The 18163-nt window shown below is 31.7% G+C and overlaps 2 protein-coding genes and 1 long non-coding RNA gene across 3 annotated transcripts; all 3 read left to right on the plus strand.

Moving 5' to 3' along the window:
- Nucleotides 1–583: 583 nt before the first annotated feature.
- Nucleotides 584–4739, plus strand: LOC101492879 (prohibitin-3, mitochondrial). The gene is made up of 3 exons (XM_004499568.4): nt 584–1273; nt 2419–2704; nt 4501–4739. Exons 1-2 carry the CDS (start codon nt 717–719, stop codon nt 2696–2698), a joined length of 837 nt encoding a protein of 278 aa, XP_004499625.1. The 5' UTR covers nt 584–716; the 3' UTR covers nt 2699–2704; nt 4501–4739.
- A 1267-nt stretch (nt 4740–6006) lies between these two features.
- Nucleotides 6007–9390, plus strand: LOC140920585 (uncharacterized). Its single transcript, XR_012163304.1, has 4 exons — nt 6007–6747; nt 6833–8094; nt 8464–9119; nt 9205–9390. It is a non-coding gene; the product is annotated as an uncharacterized lncRNA (long non-coding RNA).
- A 5674-nt stretch (nt 9391–15064) lies between these two features.
- LOC101498071 (uncharacterized) lies at nt 15065–17589 on the plus strand. Its single transcript, XM_004499584.1, has 6 exons — nt 15065–15995; nt 16077–16502; nt 16618–16827; nt 16917–17035; nt 17135–17344; nt 17443–17589. Exons 1-6 carry the CDS (start codon nt 15065–15067, stop codon nt 17587–17589), a joined length of 2043 nt encoding a protein of 680 aa, XP_004499641.1.
- The last annotated feature ends 574 nt before the right edge of the window (nt 17590–18163 follow it).

The following is an 18163-nucleotide window of genomic DNA, read 5'->3' on the forward strand; positions in this document are numbered from 1 at the left end:
ACTCGTGGAATTGGAATTTAATATTTTGTTTTATGATGTAATCAATCAATTGTAGTTTGTTTTCAAGATGTAATATTTTATGAATCTAATAAACAAGTTGTAAACTATATTTATAAATGTAGTTTTCAGTTATGATGATGATTCTAATTTATTATTTATTGTTAATTATCTCTGTTTTACTAAGGTGTATGAGCCTGATTGTTATATTCTAGACAAATGATAATGAATCTTATAAAAACCAACAAATGGTCATACTATATGGTCTATATCAAAAAGTAAACCAATAAACCCCCTATAATAAGGAGAGCACTAGACAGATCTAAAAAATAGAGAAATAAAAGTAACAATGAACTGAAAAAGTCAAACATATTACTACTAACACTTTCAACTGAAATGCAAAAATTGTGGCAAGCTTGAGCACAACAAAAGGACATGCAAAAATTTAACACAACCAAAATTTGTAAAAATTTAACACAACCAAAATTTGTAAGTTTTCCATTTTTTATAATTTTTAATTATAAAAATAATTTATCTAATTATTTACAACTAAAATCTTTAGACATCTAAAATCTTTAGACAACTAATAATAGAACCCTTCTACAAGCAAACTAAAACATATAAGCAAAAATTCCACGTAAAAGAAAACCAAAACCTTTCATTTCCTAAGAACCCTAAAACCATTTCTTTCTCCAATCTCTCATTCCAACAAAAAGAAAATGGGAAGCGGCCAAGCAGCAGCATCCATTCTCTCGAACATAGCGCGTTTCGCCTTCGGTCTCGGCGCCGCCGCAACCGCCGTAAACTCCTCACTTTACACGGTCGACGGCGGCCAACGCGCCGTCCTCTTCGACCGTTTCCGCGGCATTCTGGAAGAATCAATCGGCGAAGGAACACACTTCCTAATCCCATGGGTTCAAAAACCCTACATCTTCGACATCCGAACTCGTCCACACACATTTTCTTCGATTTCCGGAACGAAAGATCTCCAGATGGTGAATCTTACGCTACGTGTTCTTTCTCGTCCTGATACACAGCGTCTTCCTACTATTGTTCAGAATCTTGGACTTGAATATGATGAGAAGGTTCTTCCTTCTATTGGTAATGAAGTTCTTAAAGCTGTTGTTGCTCAGTTTAATGCTGATCAGCTTCTTACCGATAGGCCTCAGGTTTCTGCTCTTGTTAGGGATAGTCTTGTTAGACGTGCTAAGGATTTTAATATTCTTCTTGATGATGTCGCTATTACTCATTTGTCTTATGGAGCTGAATTCTCTAGGTAAATTAAATTTCTTGTTCTATTTTTTTTTACTAATCTTGTTCTATTGTTATTCAATATAAGTTATAGATTTAAGTAAATGAATTGATTGATTGTGTAATTAAGGTGTCAGTTTTGGACACCATTGGGACACACCTTCGATAATTATAGAATTTACTGATAGACTTTCTTAATAGGTTATTCAAGATAAATTATAGAATTTCTTAATAGACTATATGCTATGAAGCATGGATAATTGACACTGACATGTTGACACTGATAATAATTTTACAAAATGGAACTGATTGAATTGAATGTAATTTTATGTTTTGATGTTGTGTTGGTGCTACATAGATTATATGAGTGAATCTCCAATTTGGTTCTTGAAATTTGTATAATGTCATCAAATTAGAAAATTGACAAAAGCATTTATGTAATTGTAGATACCTAATTTAGCCCATGAAATTGTAGGAGTATATCAATCTAGTCCCATACACTAACCTAGTTCCCTAAGTGAATACTGTCTCGGGTATGCATTTGGTAATAGACATAGACTGGCGGATGAATTCGATTAACATTTAACAATTTTGTGAATCATTTTGGAATATTGATTGTGTGGTGGACTAAGTTGATTAGTCCTACAATTTGAGTGATCAAAGTGGTATTTGCTCAATTGTAAATTGTTGGTTATTTAAATCCATGTATTTTGAGTAGCGAATTGAGAGGTAGCCATTTGAGATTTAAAGAACAAATATAAGGACTAATTTGATATTATTTGTAATCTTTAGGGACAGACGACTTGATACTAGGTATTCCATTTTAGGGAGTAATTTGAAATGTTTGCTAACAATTATTGTTTGAACTAAAATCACCGACAATTTATGATATCGAGAACGATTTTGTCAATTTTTAATTTTTGGGACCAACTTGTTGGTGCCAACTATTTCAGGGATCAAGTTGGGCATTCATTTCTAACTATACTAACCAACAGTACTAGCTAACTGTAACATACTAACTAATTTACTAACAGGATGTAAACTAACCTTAATAAAATAATGAGTTGATGAATAAACTATACTCACTTATTAACTGTAACCAACTAATTAATTAACTATACTTCGAACATGTCATTTTATGTACTGATTCTCTGTGTGATCCAATATCAGGGCTGTTGAGCAGAAGCAGGTGGCGCAGCAGGAGGCAGAGAGGTCTAAATTTGTTGTGATGAAGGCAGAACAGGAGCGTCGCGCTGCAATTATCCGTGCTGAGGGAGAGAGTGATGCTGCTAAGCTGATTTCTGATGCTACTGCTAGTGCTGGTATGGGGTTGATTGAGCTTAGGAGGATTGAGGCTTCCAGGGAAGTGGCGTCTACTTTGGCCAAGTCTCCTAATGTCTCTTACCTTCCTGGTGGGCAGAACATGCTCATGGCTCTTAATGCACGTTGATGAGGGGTAATCACCTTATTTTGGCTCTTGCATTTTTGTGGTTTTGATTTCATTTGGTTGCATTAGATTTTGAATTTTTGTTATCTGCTTCAATTTGATTTGCTTGCATCAGAAGTTGCATCTGCTAGTATGAAAAATCTTAATATCAGTATGTTGAAAAGAGGCGACAAAGAACAAAGAGCATTTCCTCTTGTTTGATTAAGAAAATATTTTGCAGAGAATTGATGATAGGCCTTTGTTCCAATGGAATTAACAATTATATGTGATTAGACATTTTCAAGTTATCCCATGATAGAAACAATGAACAAATTAAATTTTGGTTTGGGGTTTAGGTTTTGACTTCTCTTGCATTTGATGAAATTCTATTAACGTTTCTTGTAAGAGGTGTGCTGCTAGTTTAGGCATTGCCAAATTAAAATTACGACAAAGATATTGTATCTTTGGCCCACTGACAGTAGTCTTTACTCTGTCTCGAGCAGATTGCATATTATTTCCTAGGTTGAGAAACGGGTCTCCCAATTATGCCAGTGTTACAGGCCAGCAGCAAAGAATTGGAAAATTTGATTGAAAGTTGAAACATTTGAAAAGGAATGAACAATTTGATTGAATGAATGCTTCCCCTAACCTTATCCCCTATTTGTTTACTTATCTAGCCATTCCCCTAATCTATGTACTCTATGTTTTACTAGTTAACTAACTGCCCTAGTTGACCCTAACTATTTTTTCCTTTTCTTGTATCCGAACATTCAGAGTATTATCTTTTTTAAATTGGAATGTGACTGCAAATTAATTCTCATGCTCTGTATAGCTAATTATTTTAAACTGTTTTAGCTTTTTTGTGATACCTATTAGCATTTCCAATCCCATTTACAACCAGAAATTTTACTTCCCTATTGTTCACGTGTCCAATGGAAGTAGGTTGGTAGTTGGATAGGTTCCCAGCGATAGAGGGGAATTTCTCTTTGTCCCTTTACACCAAACCTGTGAGCAAAATGTTGCTGAGTATGAGAAAAAAAGTCTGTACATAAAAGATGTGATGTGGTCAAAATGAAATTCTAACTGACCCAAGCATTGGCGGAATAGCATACATAGAGATAGGGGACCTTATTCTTGTAATGCATAATACCTGAAAAAATGGTGGTTGAAGTAAAAAAACTTTCCGGTTTAGTGGACATGTCCAAATGCCCAGATAACTAACTTACTGCACTCCTGCCAAGCTACTGCACTTTGTAAGAAGAAATGACTATTTGTTTTTGAGAACTTGGGGACATGAAATATGTCACGGGAAACGGCCATAACCAGATCTACATGCCCACAACCAACATAAAGTATCATAGTCTGAACAAAATCTTTAATCTTAGTTATAGTTATCGTTATGACGGCTGAATTGTCCATACATTCCCCCATCTAGTTATCCACACACCTTTGAGCCCTAGTCTGTTTCTATTTTTTACTTTTCCAATTGACAGTATATTTGCAAGTTAGATAATGTGAAGTTAATAGACACTACACAGGTCCTTTATTTATTTATTTATTTATTTTTTGTTATAATACCTACTTGATTATGAAATTTATTGATGCATCAACAAACTCAATTCATTCAACTGTATTATATTGTTTTGGTTATGTTATAAATAAACATCCCAGTGTTTGCCATTTACATTTTACACTGGAAGTTATTGATTAATTATCTTTTACTTTTTTAGACCAGTTCTGTTAAAGGTCTTCTAATGTTCAGTATCTTGAACCAAAAGTATTTAAAAATGGCTAAACCCTCTAACAAAATTCTTTCTTCATTTCAGGGCTCAATCATATGGGATCATGGCATGCTTGGAAATGGTCTTGAGGCTCTCCTTTGTTTGAAAGACTTTATTCTTTCTTACTTTGTACTTGTAGATCGTATCGCATCTGAGATTGAATTCATATTGTTTTTTAAAAGTAAGTTAGAAATGAATTTGGATCTTAATGTTTGATAATTGCAGAATAAGTAAATGCAGATTATAAAAAGTGAGAACTGAAATTGAATGCTTTATTGCTTGCATGGTTTCAGAGTGTCCTCTATGATCAATTTAGCCACTGGGCTACGTTTTTGTTTAGGGCGAGTTTCTACCTTGTTTTGAATGAAATTAATTTTTATAAAATTGATTTTAAAGGTAATTGATCTGTGTTTTAATTTTTACTTGGCTTAAATGCATTTAGTCATTATATTTTTGTCTAAATTTAATTTTTGGTCCCTCTATTTTAAAATTCGGATTTTTGATTCCCCAGTTTCATATTTTATGTACTATTTTTAGTCCGCTTCCTATTTTAATGATTTAGCTTTTTCATTTATGATGTGGTGCTGAAGTGTCATTGGTGACATGGAAAAAAGAGGGTCGCGCATCTTTCTCTATAGCCTTTGTTCTGATCGGCATAAGCATCAGAATCACCCTTTGTTCTGATCGACGACAATAACAATGATGGTTATCGGGGTTACCCTTTTGACTCTAATGATTCTTCTTTTTCAGGTTCTCGTTACCCCCTTTTTCTTTCCTTGCTATGCTCTTATGTTATCTGGTGTTTCTGCTAACTCTTCGCCGAATTTGAAATGGCAAAAGACTGTTTTTAATTGAAAATGAAATTTTGACCCAATCCATTTGGGAAGTGAAAGATGGAAAATTTATCAAACTTTTTCCTGATCATTTAAAGGACATTTTCAATGCCTCAAATCTTGTTTTCTCAGTTACCATCCCTTAATGCTACACAAGTTTCAAGCTTTTTATATAACAAATGCAAATAATTAATGGTGAGGTTGATACTCCACCGCCACACAAGATGAATGCTGAAAAATTGTTATTGTTGGGTTTTTGGTAATCAAAATAAGACATTTTATATTAAAAATTTGGGGATTAGGGTTGATTTTTTGATTTTATAAACATTTTTTAATATTTACATATTTTTAATATAATAAATATTAGACTAAATTATATCTGTGGTCTCTTAATTTAATTTCAGGTAACGTTTTGTTTTTTTATCTTTTCTTTTTCTTTTTGAGTTGGTCCTTTATTTTAATTTTAATTGACAATTTGATATTTTATGTTTTAAAATTTCAACAATGTTATCATTTTTTATACAAAAATTCAAAAAAAAAATCATTAAAATTTTCAACCAAAATCCATAAAATTAATAATCATATTCAATATAATACAAATTTAATCAAATTCACAACTCAAATATTCAAATACACTCATATTTTCATCTCCAACAACATCAAATAAATAATGAAAATATGAGTTTATTTCAAGATTTAAGTTATGAATTTGATTAAATTTGTATTTTATTAAAGATGATAATGAATTTTATGGGTTTTGTTTAAAAAATTTGATGATTTTTTTGAATTTTGTAAAAAAAAAGACAACATTGTTGACATTTTAAAACAAAAAATATCAAATTGTCACTTAAAATTAAAATAAAGGATCAACTGAAGAAAAAAAAATATAAAGGACTAAAACGTTACCTGAAATTAAGTTAAGGGACTGCGGATGTAATTTAGCCTAAATATTATTTAATTAAAAAAAATTTATGAAGACAAAAATTATTTATAAATTAATAATAATAATAATAATTAATAGTAATATAATAAAATATATTAATGTAGTCTTTTTTTTAGGTCGCCAATGACACTTTAGTACTGTATCGTAAATGAGACAGCCAAATCATTAAAATTTGAGGTGAACAAAAAAGTTCTATAAAATACATAACATCATTGTAAAAAATAATATTGAATAAAAATCTTTAAAAGTTTCGATGAATTTGAAAGTTCTGAAACATAAATTTTTAGAAAATTTCGAAAGTTTGGATGAATATGAATCTTCCGAAACACATATCATTCGAAAGTTTCAAACATTCGAAACAAGTCAGCTTCAAAGGTTTCAAAAAATTCGAAACTTTCAAAAATTTTAATTTTTTGTTTAAATTTATTACTATTTTTGAAATTAGGTATGAATAGAATTGATGTTCCTACTTCAAGAAAGGGTATAGATTCTACAGAAAAATTCATCACCGATCAGGTATTATTATTACTGATAATTCATCACCGATAAATTTTTTATTATAGCGATATATTTGATGTTTTATTTGAAACATATTTTGTAGGTATTTCTTTCTCGAGAAGCTATATTTGAATGGGAAAAAACCATTGGAAGGAAAAATGGAATTTTAATTGTTACCATTCGATTAAATAAAGCAACCGGAAAGAGGGGAAGAAAAGACAAATTGATTTTGGGATGCGAAAGAGGTGGAAGATATAAAACAAAATCAAAATCAACAGTAACTTGTTCTCATAAGGAAAGTTATTCGTTTATTCTCAGATGTATACCGTTAAGTGTCAGTGATGAATGGAAATATAAAACAAAATCTAAATCAACAGTAACTTGTTCTCATAAGGAAAATTATCCGTTTACTCTCAGATGTATACCGTTAAGTGTCGGTGAAGAATGGAAAATTAGTGTTCGTTGTGGAACACGCAGTCATGATTTACTTGATATTGTAACCGATCATTCTTATTTGGGGCGTTTAAATGAAGAAAAGAAGAAATTTGTCAATGACATGACAAAGTATAAGCTTGCACTCAAATTCATTTTAAATGCTTTGAAAGAGAGAAAAAAAAAGCTAATCTCACAATTTCAAGTCAAATATATAAAGCAAGGAGTACTTATCGATCATCATTGAGAGGTTCATACACAGAAATGCAACATCTGTTGAAGTTAATACAACAAGAAAATTATGTGTATTAGACAAGAAGATAGGATAATTCAGATGTTTGGAGAGATATATTTTAGACGCATTCTGATTGTATAAAGTTGTTAAACACGTTTAATTTTGTTTTGATATCACATACAAACAAATAGATATCGGTTATCACTACTTGAAATTGTCGGTGTCACATCTACTAGTTTGACATTTTCGGTTGAGTTTGCTTATTTGGAACAAGAGCGACAAGATAACTTCATCTGGGCATTTGAAAAGGTACGAAAGTTGTTCAAATCTGAGACTTTAATTTCTAAAGTTATTGTGACTGATAGAGATCTTGCCATGATGAATACGATTAGTGTTGTGTTTCCTACTTCAATACATTTGCTATGTCGTTTTCATATTGAAAAAAATGTTGGGGCAATATGCAAACAATATGTGAAAAACGATAGACAAGAAAAAGTAATGGATTTATGGAAAAAAATTGTATATTCGACAAGTGTGGAGGAGTATGATCATTACTTGCAACATTTTGAGCTAGTGTGTGCCGATATTATTCTTTTTGTTGATTATGTGAAAGATTCATGGTTAACACCTTACAAAGAAAGATTTGTCAATGTTTAGACCAATAAAGTGATGCATTTTAGCAACACAACATCTAACAGGTATTTTTAAATTTGTGTTATGATTTATTTTGTTTTAGAAAATATGATTTACTAGTTTATGTGATTTATTTTAATTTGTATTGTTTAATTTATTTGTAGAGTTGAGTCTGCCCATTGGAGATTGAAAAACATGCCACCTGCAACATTTTGAGCTAGTGTGTGCCGATATTATTCTTTTTGTTGATTATGTGAAAGATTCGTGGTTAACACCTTACAAAGAAAGGTTTGTCAATGTTTGGACCAATAGAGTGATGCATTTGGGGAACACAACATCTAACAGGTATTTTTAAATTTGATTTGTTTGTTTTAGAAAATATGATTTACTAGTTTGTGATTTATTTTAATTTGTATTATTTAATTTATTTGTAGAGTTGAGTCTGCCCATTGGAGATTGAAAAACATGCTGCAAACTAGTTTTGGATATTTGTGTAAAAGTTGGGATGTTGTGAATATGATGTTGAAGAACCAAATATGTATCATTCAATCTTCTTTTCAGAAAACCATCAAGGATGTTGAGCACATGTATAATTCACTATTTTTTCAAAGTCTACATCACTATCTATCAATGAAATGTTTTAAAAAAATTGACAAACAGTTGTAGAGGGTGAAGATTATAGGTACTGAAAAAACAAAATGTGGTAGCTCAATTAGAACAACTCATGGATTACCATATGCTTGTGAGTTGGCAAAGTTGCAGATATCTGGTAATGTTATCCCTTTAGATAACATTCATGTTTTTTTGAGAAAGTTAAGCATTGAGAATGAATTGGAGGATGAAGAATATTTATCAGATTTATAACTTTTCAGAAGAGTTAGAAGCAATGAAAGCGTACATGAAAAAACATGATATTGTAAGTCAAAGGATATTCAGGACTAAGGTGCGTGAAGTTGTATTTCCACATATATAATGTCATATTTGTGTCGTTATCTTGTAATCTGAATATGACATTCTTTCCGCTAAAAAAGCACAATCGAAAGAATGTTTACTAGCAATTGGATTCATCAATGAAAATCATTGGGTATAGGTAAAATTTATTAGTGTTTATTAAATTATTTTTTTAGGATATTAGTGTTGTTTATTAAATTAATGTTTAATATTTTCTTATTCAGATCAAATTGAAGTCTGATTGTCCTTTGCCACCTACCTCACAAAAATGGAAAGACTATTGTAGTGAATGTGCAAAGACATGGGAAATAGTTTGTGCAACACATATGAAGCATTGAGAACACATTGATCCATCATTTAACAAATTATCTTATATTTCATTAAGTGAAGATTAGAATATATCTTGTATTTCATTAAATGAAGATTATAATTTAATATCTTGTATTTCATTACGTTGTATCATTTATCATTTATTTCATTATGGATTAACTCAAAATAAAATTTAATAAATAACACAAAATATTAAATAATACAGGCATACATAACATAATCACTAAATATAATCATACATAACACAAGCATACATAACATAATCACTAATCTTCGTACAAGAGACTTAACTCACTTATATGGTATGAAGTTCACTAAATGGAGCTGCCAAATTTATGGCCTTACATACAAGCTCAGCTGCTCTAGGGTCTCGCTCCGATGGACCAACATGTACAACAACAACATCATGTACATAAGATGACGAACCAACATGTTGTAGCAGCAATAGTATGTGGACTCGAATGTGCAACAGTGGATGGAGGGAGAATCATAGGATGTGAAACACTAATGTACCATGCATAGTAGTCTGCAGCGACCTCTCCAAGAAAAGTCGCAACAGGATATAGGCTCCGAAAGGCCGCTACAGCTGATTTCTTAGTAATATGCCACACCCAATCTATATTGTTCGACATCAGAGGAACAACACACGGAATGCACTGAATACGACCAAACTGTCGGCCAATATGAGACTGAGACTCCACCACATCGAAGATATCCAGAAAACATCGAAATCGATACAAACATATGATTAGCTCGATCATCATCAAATGGTGTAAACACTACATCCTCGAGCAACAAAGCATCAAGTCTTCGACGATATGTCATCAATCCGCCTTCAACAACATTTTTTGCAGTCCATCTACATGCTCTTGGAAGATGTGCATGAATCGTTCTTCTATCACCCTACTTACAGATCCTAGGGAAGTGCTCGTAAATCCAGTACTGCAACATAATTAACATCATAAAATAACACAACTTAATAATTAAATGACACAACTTAATATAAATGATATAACTGTAGTAAGGTCATGTAACCTCCCAAATGTCGAGTGTCGTGGACAACTCCATCTCCCAGATTGTCATAAAGGAAAACCAATGCCGCAGAATCCCACAAATAATCCCGACAACGATGTAAATCAATAAAAAAACTAATGTATTTCGCCTCAACACGCATATGTGTTTTATCAGCGAAAATAGTGCAGCCAACTAAATGCAACAAATACGTTCTAGCCGCACACTCAAATTGGTTAGTTTGAATGAGACGACTATATAAATCACGCAACCATTGCAATCTATATTGGGCACATTTATTATAATTAATCTTAGTACATGCTTCCTCGCATGTTGCACCTAAGTACGCATGTGCAGCTCTTGCAGCATTATTAGTGTTCATACTCACAGGTGCATCAAAAAATATACCATTGGGTGAGATGTGAAGGAGAGTCGCGACGTCGTCTAAAATGATAGTCATCTCTCCAAATGGCAAATGAAATGAGTTGGTCTCTGTGTGCCATCTTTCAACAAATGCGGACATCAGACTAGCATAAGCCATAGTGAGGTAGCTTGAAGATAGATGCATCAGCCCAGATTCCCGAATCCAATGCTCTACAGGATCTGGCACAGGAACTTCAGCAAACTTCTTCAGCTTCAAACCATGAGTAATAACTTTTAATGATCCACGATCCTATGAGTAATTAAAGAACAATTAATTAATTAAATAAACTTAAATAAACAATTAATTAAATAAATTTAAATAAACACTTAATATAAATATAAACACTTAATTTAAATAAACACTTAAATAGACACTTAATTTAAATAAACACTTAAATAGACACTTAATTTAAATTAAATAAACATAAATTAATTAATTTAATATAATTAATTAAATAAACTTAAACGTAAATATAATTAAACATAAATATAAATATACAATTAATTAAATAAACTTAAACATAAATAAACAAATAATTAAATATAATTAAAAATTAATTAACATATACCTCTCCTTCCCATAGCCTTCGAGCTACGTGATGCTCATATTGTGTCAACACACGTGTCACCGTCGGTCCTCTGGAGAATCCGGTCTGCTGATACTGCTCATCAATATCATCAGAAGCATCATGAATATCATTAGTATCAGCAGCATGTGCATCATATTGTTCCTCAACCCGCTCCATCTGTGGAGGCTCAGGGACATCCTCATCCATCTGTGCATGCTTAGTAGCCTCAACGTCATAATCCTGGACCTCTTGTCTTCGACGACGCTGCCTAATTAATATGATGATTTGCTTCGCCGTGTCGTTTGTTTGATGTTGTTGGTTGAATTATCTCGACACCATCACCTCTATCACCTATCAAGTTGCGAATAATTTGGCCAAACGCACCTCTCATTCTAGGCACTGCAATATATCAATATTAAAAAAAATGAAAAAAATACTTAAAAAAAAAAAAAAAAACATTTCGGAACTTTCACATGGCCAAACTTTCGAAACAACTTCGAAATTTTCCATGCATGTCAAACTTTCGAAACTTTCATTTTGTTCGAAAGTTTTACATTTCGAAACTTTCATATTGTTTGAAAGTTTCGAAAGTTTCTACATTTCTCAAAATAAATAGCTTTGAGAACACGATAAATTATAGGATTTTGGTTAGTGGTTAACCTCCAACCTTACTTCCCTAGCATGAAAAAATTAAAGCCATAAAAATGACGGAAATCCATACCTCCAAACTCTTTTTGCATAGTTAATTTTTCCCAATCATCCATCATATTCCTTTTCACGTGTCCTAGTTTGTCCTCCATCATAAGGAATTTACCATTCTTTGTATCTCCTCTCCAAGAGTAGTTGAAAGGAGGAAAGTATTCATACAGTGCACCAGAATGGATTGAGAAACTTACTTAATAAGGACTTCCCTCCCTACTTTTGAGAGATGTTTTTTTCTCCAACTCTAAAGCATCCTCCAAACTTGATCTCGTACGCTATGTCAAAAAATGTGTTTTATGGTGTTTATTTTGGTATTTCACAGCGCTTATAAGCATTATTAATGCCGACGCTATTAAAAGTAGGCGACGTGTTACGCCGCTTATTATAAAAGAAGTGTTATAATATATTTGGCTTAATTGCACTTTTGGTCCCCCTATTATAGGTGAAAATTGAAAGTAGTCCCCCCATTTTGTTTGTCCCTAGTTTTAGTCCCCCAAACAGAATTTGAGTCCAAATCATGATGAGTTGTCATTTTTTTAATGACGTGTCAATAAAAGGGTGATGTGACAGATGCTTATGTGAAATAAACTCATTATTATATTATTTCTGATTAAAAAATATAATTTATATTTTTAAAAACCATTATTATAATTGTGACAATATTATAAGTTCATGATTTTAGGGTTCAGAATTATTTTAAGGTTCATGAGTGAATGTTTTTTATTTTGATTTGTTTAGGGTTTAAGATTTTAGGTGTTTTTTCTTTTAACTTAATTTTAATAATTAAATTGTATTTTTAAAAATATTGTCACAATTATAATAATGGTTTTTAAAAATATAAATTATATTTTTTAATCAGAAATAATATAATAATGAGTTTATTCCACATAAGCGTCTGCCACGTCACACTTTTATTGACACGTCATTAAAAAATGACAACTCATCATAATTTGGACTCAAATTCTGTTTGGGACTAAAACTGGGGACAAACAAAATGGGGGGACTACTTTCGATTTTCATCTATAATAGAGGGACTAAAAGTGCAATTAAGCCAATATATTTAATAATAAAAGACATGTCACCTGCAATAGTGCTTAATAAATGCTATCAAAATCCAATATTATTTGTAATTACTAGATTTTTTTACGTTAATTAATTATAGTGATTTTATTACTAATATTTAAATCTATAGTAACATAAATGCACTTAAAATATAAAATGTGATAATACAACTCAATTCATAATAGCCATAAGAAATCTGTTTCTAATTAAAAAAAAAAAAACAAGTGTTGCTAGCACTAGATAGTCCTCTTGCATTCTTGAACGAAATAAACTTACTTTGAGCACCGATAAAAAAATAGTTAAAATATTTCAAATTGCAATTAAGATATTAAGCTTGGCACAATATTTGAAACCATAAATATAAATCTTCACTCTATATTCTATAAGCTACTTGTGTAATACATAAAATCATATATCTAAAGTTAAAGAAAGTTTATCATCACTAATTATTCAAACCTTTCACACCATTCATGTCATAGAGGTATACATTTTTCGATACCAACTGAGTCAAGCCACTACAGGTTTTGATTAACATTTTTACTCTCTATAGGGTTGAGTTTAAAGAGACTTGAGTTTCTTTAATACTCCATAATATGTGAAAACATCAATTAATAGAGGAGCATACACAGTCTTAAAATAATGAATGCAAAATCAAATGAAATACATAATGTTTGAAGAACTTTCTATCTTTATATTTTCCTGGACCATATCCAATACCAAAGTATTGACTTGTGACTCTTACAACCAACTAAGAAAAACAAATTAGCATGTCAATATTCATAAAGCAAACGTAATGAGTTGTTCAAGCTTGCAATAAAAAAATAAAAATTTATAATAAAATGGCCGTAACCTAGGTAGTCAATAGCACCGGTTCGCGGCGGGATCGTGCCGGAGCGGAGCGGCGAGCGACATGGCCGCGGTGGCGCAGAGAGGAGCGGAGAAACTAGGGTTCGCGCGCGACCTGGGCGCGTTCGCGGGTCACGGGTCGTGGGTTTGAAAACCCTAAAAAACGTGAAAAAAATCTGGACTTTTTTTTTCCGTCAAAAACCATTTTTTCTCCTAAATTTTAACACGTTTTAGGGGTGATTTTGGTAATACACCCTTCAAATTTAAAGATTCACCCGTTCTCGTTTCTGATCATTCTCATCTCATCGTTCCCATCTCACTGTTCTCATCTCATTTCTTTGAGTTGTTGTCTTCACTCGTCCCATCGTTCTCATCCTCATCGTTCTTCTCCTCAGGTTCGTTGCTCTTTGCTCTGTTCTTTTCTCCATCTCCTCAGTTACTTATTTTTTTTATTTCTTTTAATTTTTTCTTTTTTCTTTAGTTTTTTTTACTTCATTCTGTTTTTGTGTTCCTTTTTTATTGTTTTTACTTCTTTTTAATTTAATTTAATTTGTTTTTGTTAACTTTGTTTAATTTTGTTTTTGTTAATTTGTTTTTGTTAATTTAATTTAATTTAATTTAATTTACTTCTGTTTTTTGTTTTTGTTAATTTAATTTAATTCTTTTTACTTCTTTTTTCATTCTGTTAATTTAAATAATTTGTTTTTGTTAATTTAATTTAATTTGCTTCTTTTTTGTTAATTTAATTTAATTCTTTTTACTGTTTTTTCATTCTGTAAATTTAAATAATTTGTTTTTGTTAATTTAATTAAATTTTATTTGCTTCTGTTTTTGTTAATTTACTTCTATTTTTTGTTTTAATTTAATTCTTTTTACTTCTTTTTTCATTCTGTTAATTTAATTTAATTTGTTCTTGTTAATTTAATTTAATTTAATTTACTTCATTTTTTTGTTAATTTACTTCTAATTTTTGTTTTTGTTTATTTAATTTAATTCTTTTTACTTCTTTTTTCATTCTGTTAATTTAATTTAATTTGTTTTTGTTAATTTAATTTAATTTAATTATGTTTTTGTTAATTTAATTTACTTCTCTTTGTTTTTTTCTACTTCCTTTCTTTCTTTGTCTGTTCTGCAAATAGCCATGACAACATCATCTAAAACCCCACAATTTGGAATGTTTAAACCAACCAGAGATAATATTGACCTAGCATGGCAGTTTAATAGTGTAAAAGACAAGAATAATAGGAAGAAGGTGACATGTGATTTCTGTCAAGTTGAAACTAGTGGAGGAATTACTAGAGCAAGACAACATCAGTTAGGAATAAGGGGAGACGTAAAAAGCTGCAGAAAAATACCACCAGATTGTAAGCTATTGTTGCAGACATATTATGATGAGAAACAAGCACTAAAAGATGGAATATTAAATGAGATGGAAGTTCAAATTGACGATGATATTAATGATGATGTAGTTGAAATAAGGAGAATTCAAAGTGGAAAAAAGGCAATTGAAGCCCCTTTACCGGCTGCCAAGAAGACAAAAGGTTCCTTGGATTTAATGTTAATGAAAAAAGCAGAACACAAATTGGGGAAATACAAGAGACAAACAAGCATAATTGATACTTGTGACAAAGAAGCAAGAGCAAGAACGGTACAATATATTGCTCGTTTTTTTTACACAAACGAAATTGCTTTCAGTGTTGCAAGATCAAAAAGCTTCAAGTTGATGTTGGAAGAAGTTGGAAATTACGATCTTCATTTGAAACCTCCAAGCTATCATGAGTTGAGGGTTCCACTCCTTGAAAAAGAGTTGGAATATACAAAGGCTTTGTTGAATGGTCATCAATTGCATCGCGCAAAATACGGATGCTCAATTATGTCAGATGGTTGGACGGACAGAAAGAATAGGACTTTGATAAATTTCTTGGTGAATTCCACAGCAGGAACAATGTTTGTGAAGAGTATTGATGCTTTTGCCTACATGAAAACTGAAATTAAAATATTTGAGCTATTGGAAAATTATGTTGAGGAGATTGGTGAGCAAAATATTGTGCAGGTGGTTACTGACAATGGAAGTAATTATGTATGAGCTGGTAAATTACTAACTACCAAGAGACCACACTTGTTTTGGACTCCGTGTGCTGCACATTATCTAGACCTGATGTTAGAAGATATCAGAAAGATTGCTAAGGTTAAAACGGTTATTCAAAAAGAGATTAGTCTCGTTGACTTCATTTATAACCACACATTGGCGTTGAACATAATGAGGAAGAACACTGACAATGTTGAATTGGTTAGACATGGAGTCACAAGGTTTGCTACCACATTTCTTACTTTGCAAAGATTGCATAAACAAAAAACCAACCTTAGAAAGATGTTCACTTCAGAAGAATGGTTGAAGTCCAAGGCAGCTAATGATCCTAAGGGAAAGAAGGCAACTCGTATTGTACTTTTGACATCATTTTGGAATGATATCATCTACACTCTTAAGGTTATGGAACCTCTTGTACAAGTGTTAAGACTTGTTGATAATGAGAAAAAACCTGCAATGGGATATATATATATATGCAGCAGTGATCAAGGCCAATGAGGATATTCGAAAATTTTTCAATGAACAAGCAAGCAAGTACATAGATGTATTTGCAATCATTGATGAAAGGTGGAAATGTCAACTTCATCATCCATTGCATGCTGCAGGCTACTACCTAAATCCGAAGTATTTTTATAGCAAACCAGAAATTGAGAATGATCCCATATTGGTGGGAGGTCTTCACTTATGCATCAAAACACTTAGTGAAAGTCATCAAATGAGTGACATGACTACAACACAATTGTCAGAATATAAGATTGTTAATGGTCTCTTTGGATTGAGTGGAGCAATACGACAAAGGGCAACATTAGTTCCCGGTAATTGGATTGGAACTTCATTTATTTTCTTCTTAAATTTTTTAGCACACAACAACTTGTATAAAATGAAAATGATTGTTTCATTGCAGTTGAGTGGTGGAAGACTTATGGAGCACATACTCCCCTTTTGCAATTATTGGCCATTAAAGTGTTGAGTTTGACATGCAGTTTTTCAGGATGTGAGCGTAATTGGAGTATTTTTGAGTATGTAAGTTAATACTTAATACTTATTATTAAGTTATAGAGTATTCTACTATGTAGGTTCATATTAATTTAGTAAACTAACATTTTAAACTATGATACTTAGATTCATTCCAAGAAGAGAAGTAGACTTGAGCATAAGAGGTTGGAAGACTTGATTTTCGTTAAGTATAACCAGGCTTTGAAAGAGCGATATGATTGTCGTGATGTGATTGATCCAATCATCTTGAATGATGATGATGATTATATCAATGAATTTGTTGAAGAATTAGTTTATGCTGGTGATAATCAACTTGGACTGATGTTGCCAATGCAAGTGGGGCTAATGAGCCGGTGGTCTACACTAGGCGGGCGACAAAAGAAAAGGCAGCTGCAAGTGCATCTAGGGCAATAGCATAAGAAGCAATATCAAAGGAAGTGGTGGTAGAAGAAGATGTTGAAGAAGTTGAACCTATTTATGTTGAAGATGATGAGGATGAGGAGGAGGAGAACGAAGAATATATTGAAATTGATGGGGAAGAGGAGGAGGAAGAAGAGGAAGAAGACTATGTTGAAAGATGATGATGATTTTTGATTCCTATAACATGCATTTTAGTTTTAATATTTTGTTAATTTTATTACTCTACTATGTTGAAGAACGTGATGATATTTGGTATCTAAATCTATATTTTGATTAAGACTATTTGGTATCTAAATGTATGTTTTGATTTAGACTGTGAGTTTGAGACATTGTTTAATTATGCATGTTTATATAGTATTATTCATGTAGAGGTCATCTCGGTATCCCGCAACCCGCTATCCCGGTTTCCGAAGATGGCCGCGACGCACCGCTATCTGAGATTAACTATCTAGGCTGTAACATGTAATTCAAGTATCTATGTAAGCATCAAATACATAAACCAACAAGATATGCAAAAGATTAAATAATATATTGAATTCAAAAAAGGAAAAAGATAACAATGAAATATTATCAAATTAACATTTAACAGTTCTCTCAATGCATCATTAACATTTTCTGTTGTTTTTTTTACTTAAGGATGAATACCAAACAAAGTTGTCAAAATAACTTAGAATATATTAAGCATACTATGTAGAATGAACACTATAGAGCTTATCAACTATGTAGCATCAACAA

Source organism: Cicer arietinum, chromosome 5 (genome assembly GCF_000331145.2).
Source record: "Cicer arietinum cultivar CDC Frontier isolate Library 1 chromosome 5, Cicar.CDCFrontier_v2.0, whole genome shotgun sequence".
NCBI classification, from domain to species: Eukaryota; Viridiplantae; Streptophyta; class Magnoliopsida; order Fabales; family Fabaceae; genus Cicer; species Cicer arietinum.

Bases quoted from the DNA above. Each gene is read 5' to 3' on its own strand.
- LOC101492879 (XM_004499568.4), top strand. From the start codon at position 717: ATGGGAAGCGGCCAAGCAGCAGCATCCATTCTCTCGAACATAGCGCGT. The intron at 1,274-2,418 runs GTAAATTAAATT...ATCCAATATCAG, and splicing joins TATGGAGCTGAATTCTCTAG to GGCTGTTGAGCAGAAGCAGG.
- LOC101498071 (XM_004499584.1), top strand. From the start codon at position 15,065: ATGACAACATCATCTAAAACCCCACAATTTGGAATGTTTAAACCAACC. The intron at 15,996-16,076 runs GTAATTATGTAT...CACATTATCTAG, and splicing joins GGTGGTTACTGACAATGGAA to ACCTGATGTTAGAAGATATC. The intron at 17,345-17,442 runs GTGGGGCTAATG...GCAATATCAAAG, and splicing joins GACTGATGTTGCCAATGCAA to GAAGTGGTGGTAGAAGAAGA.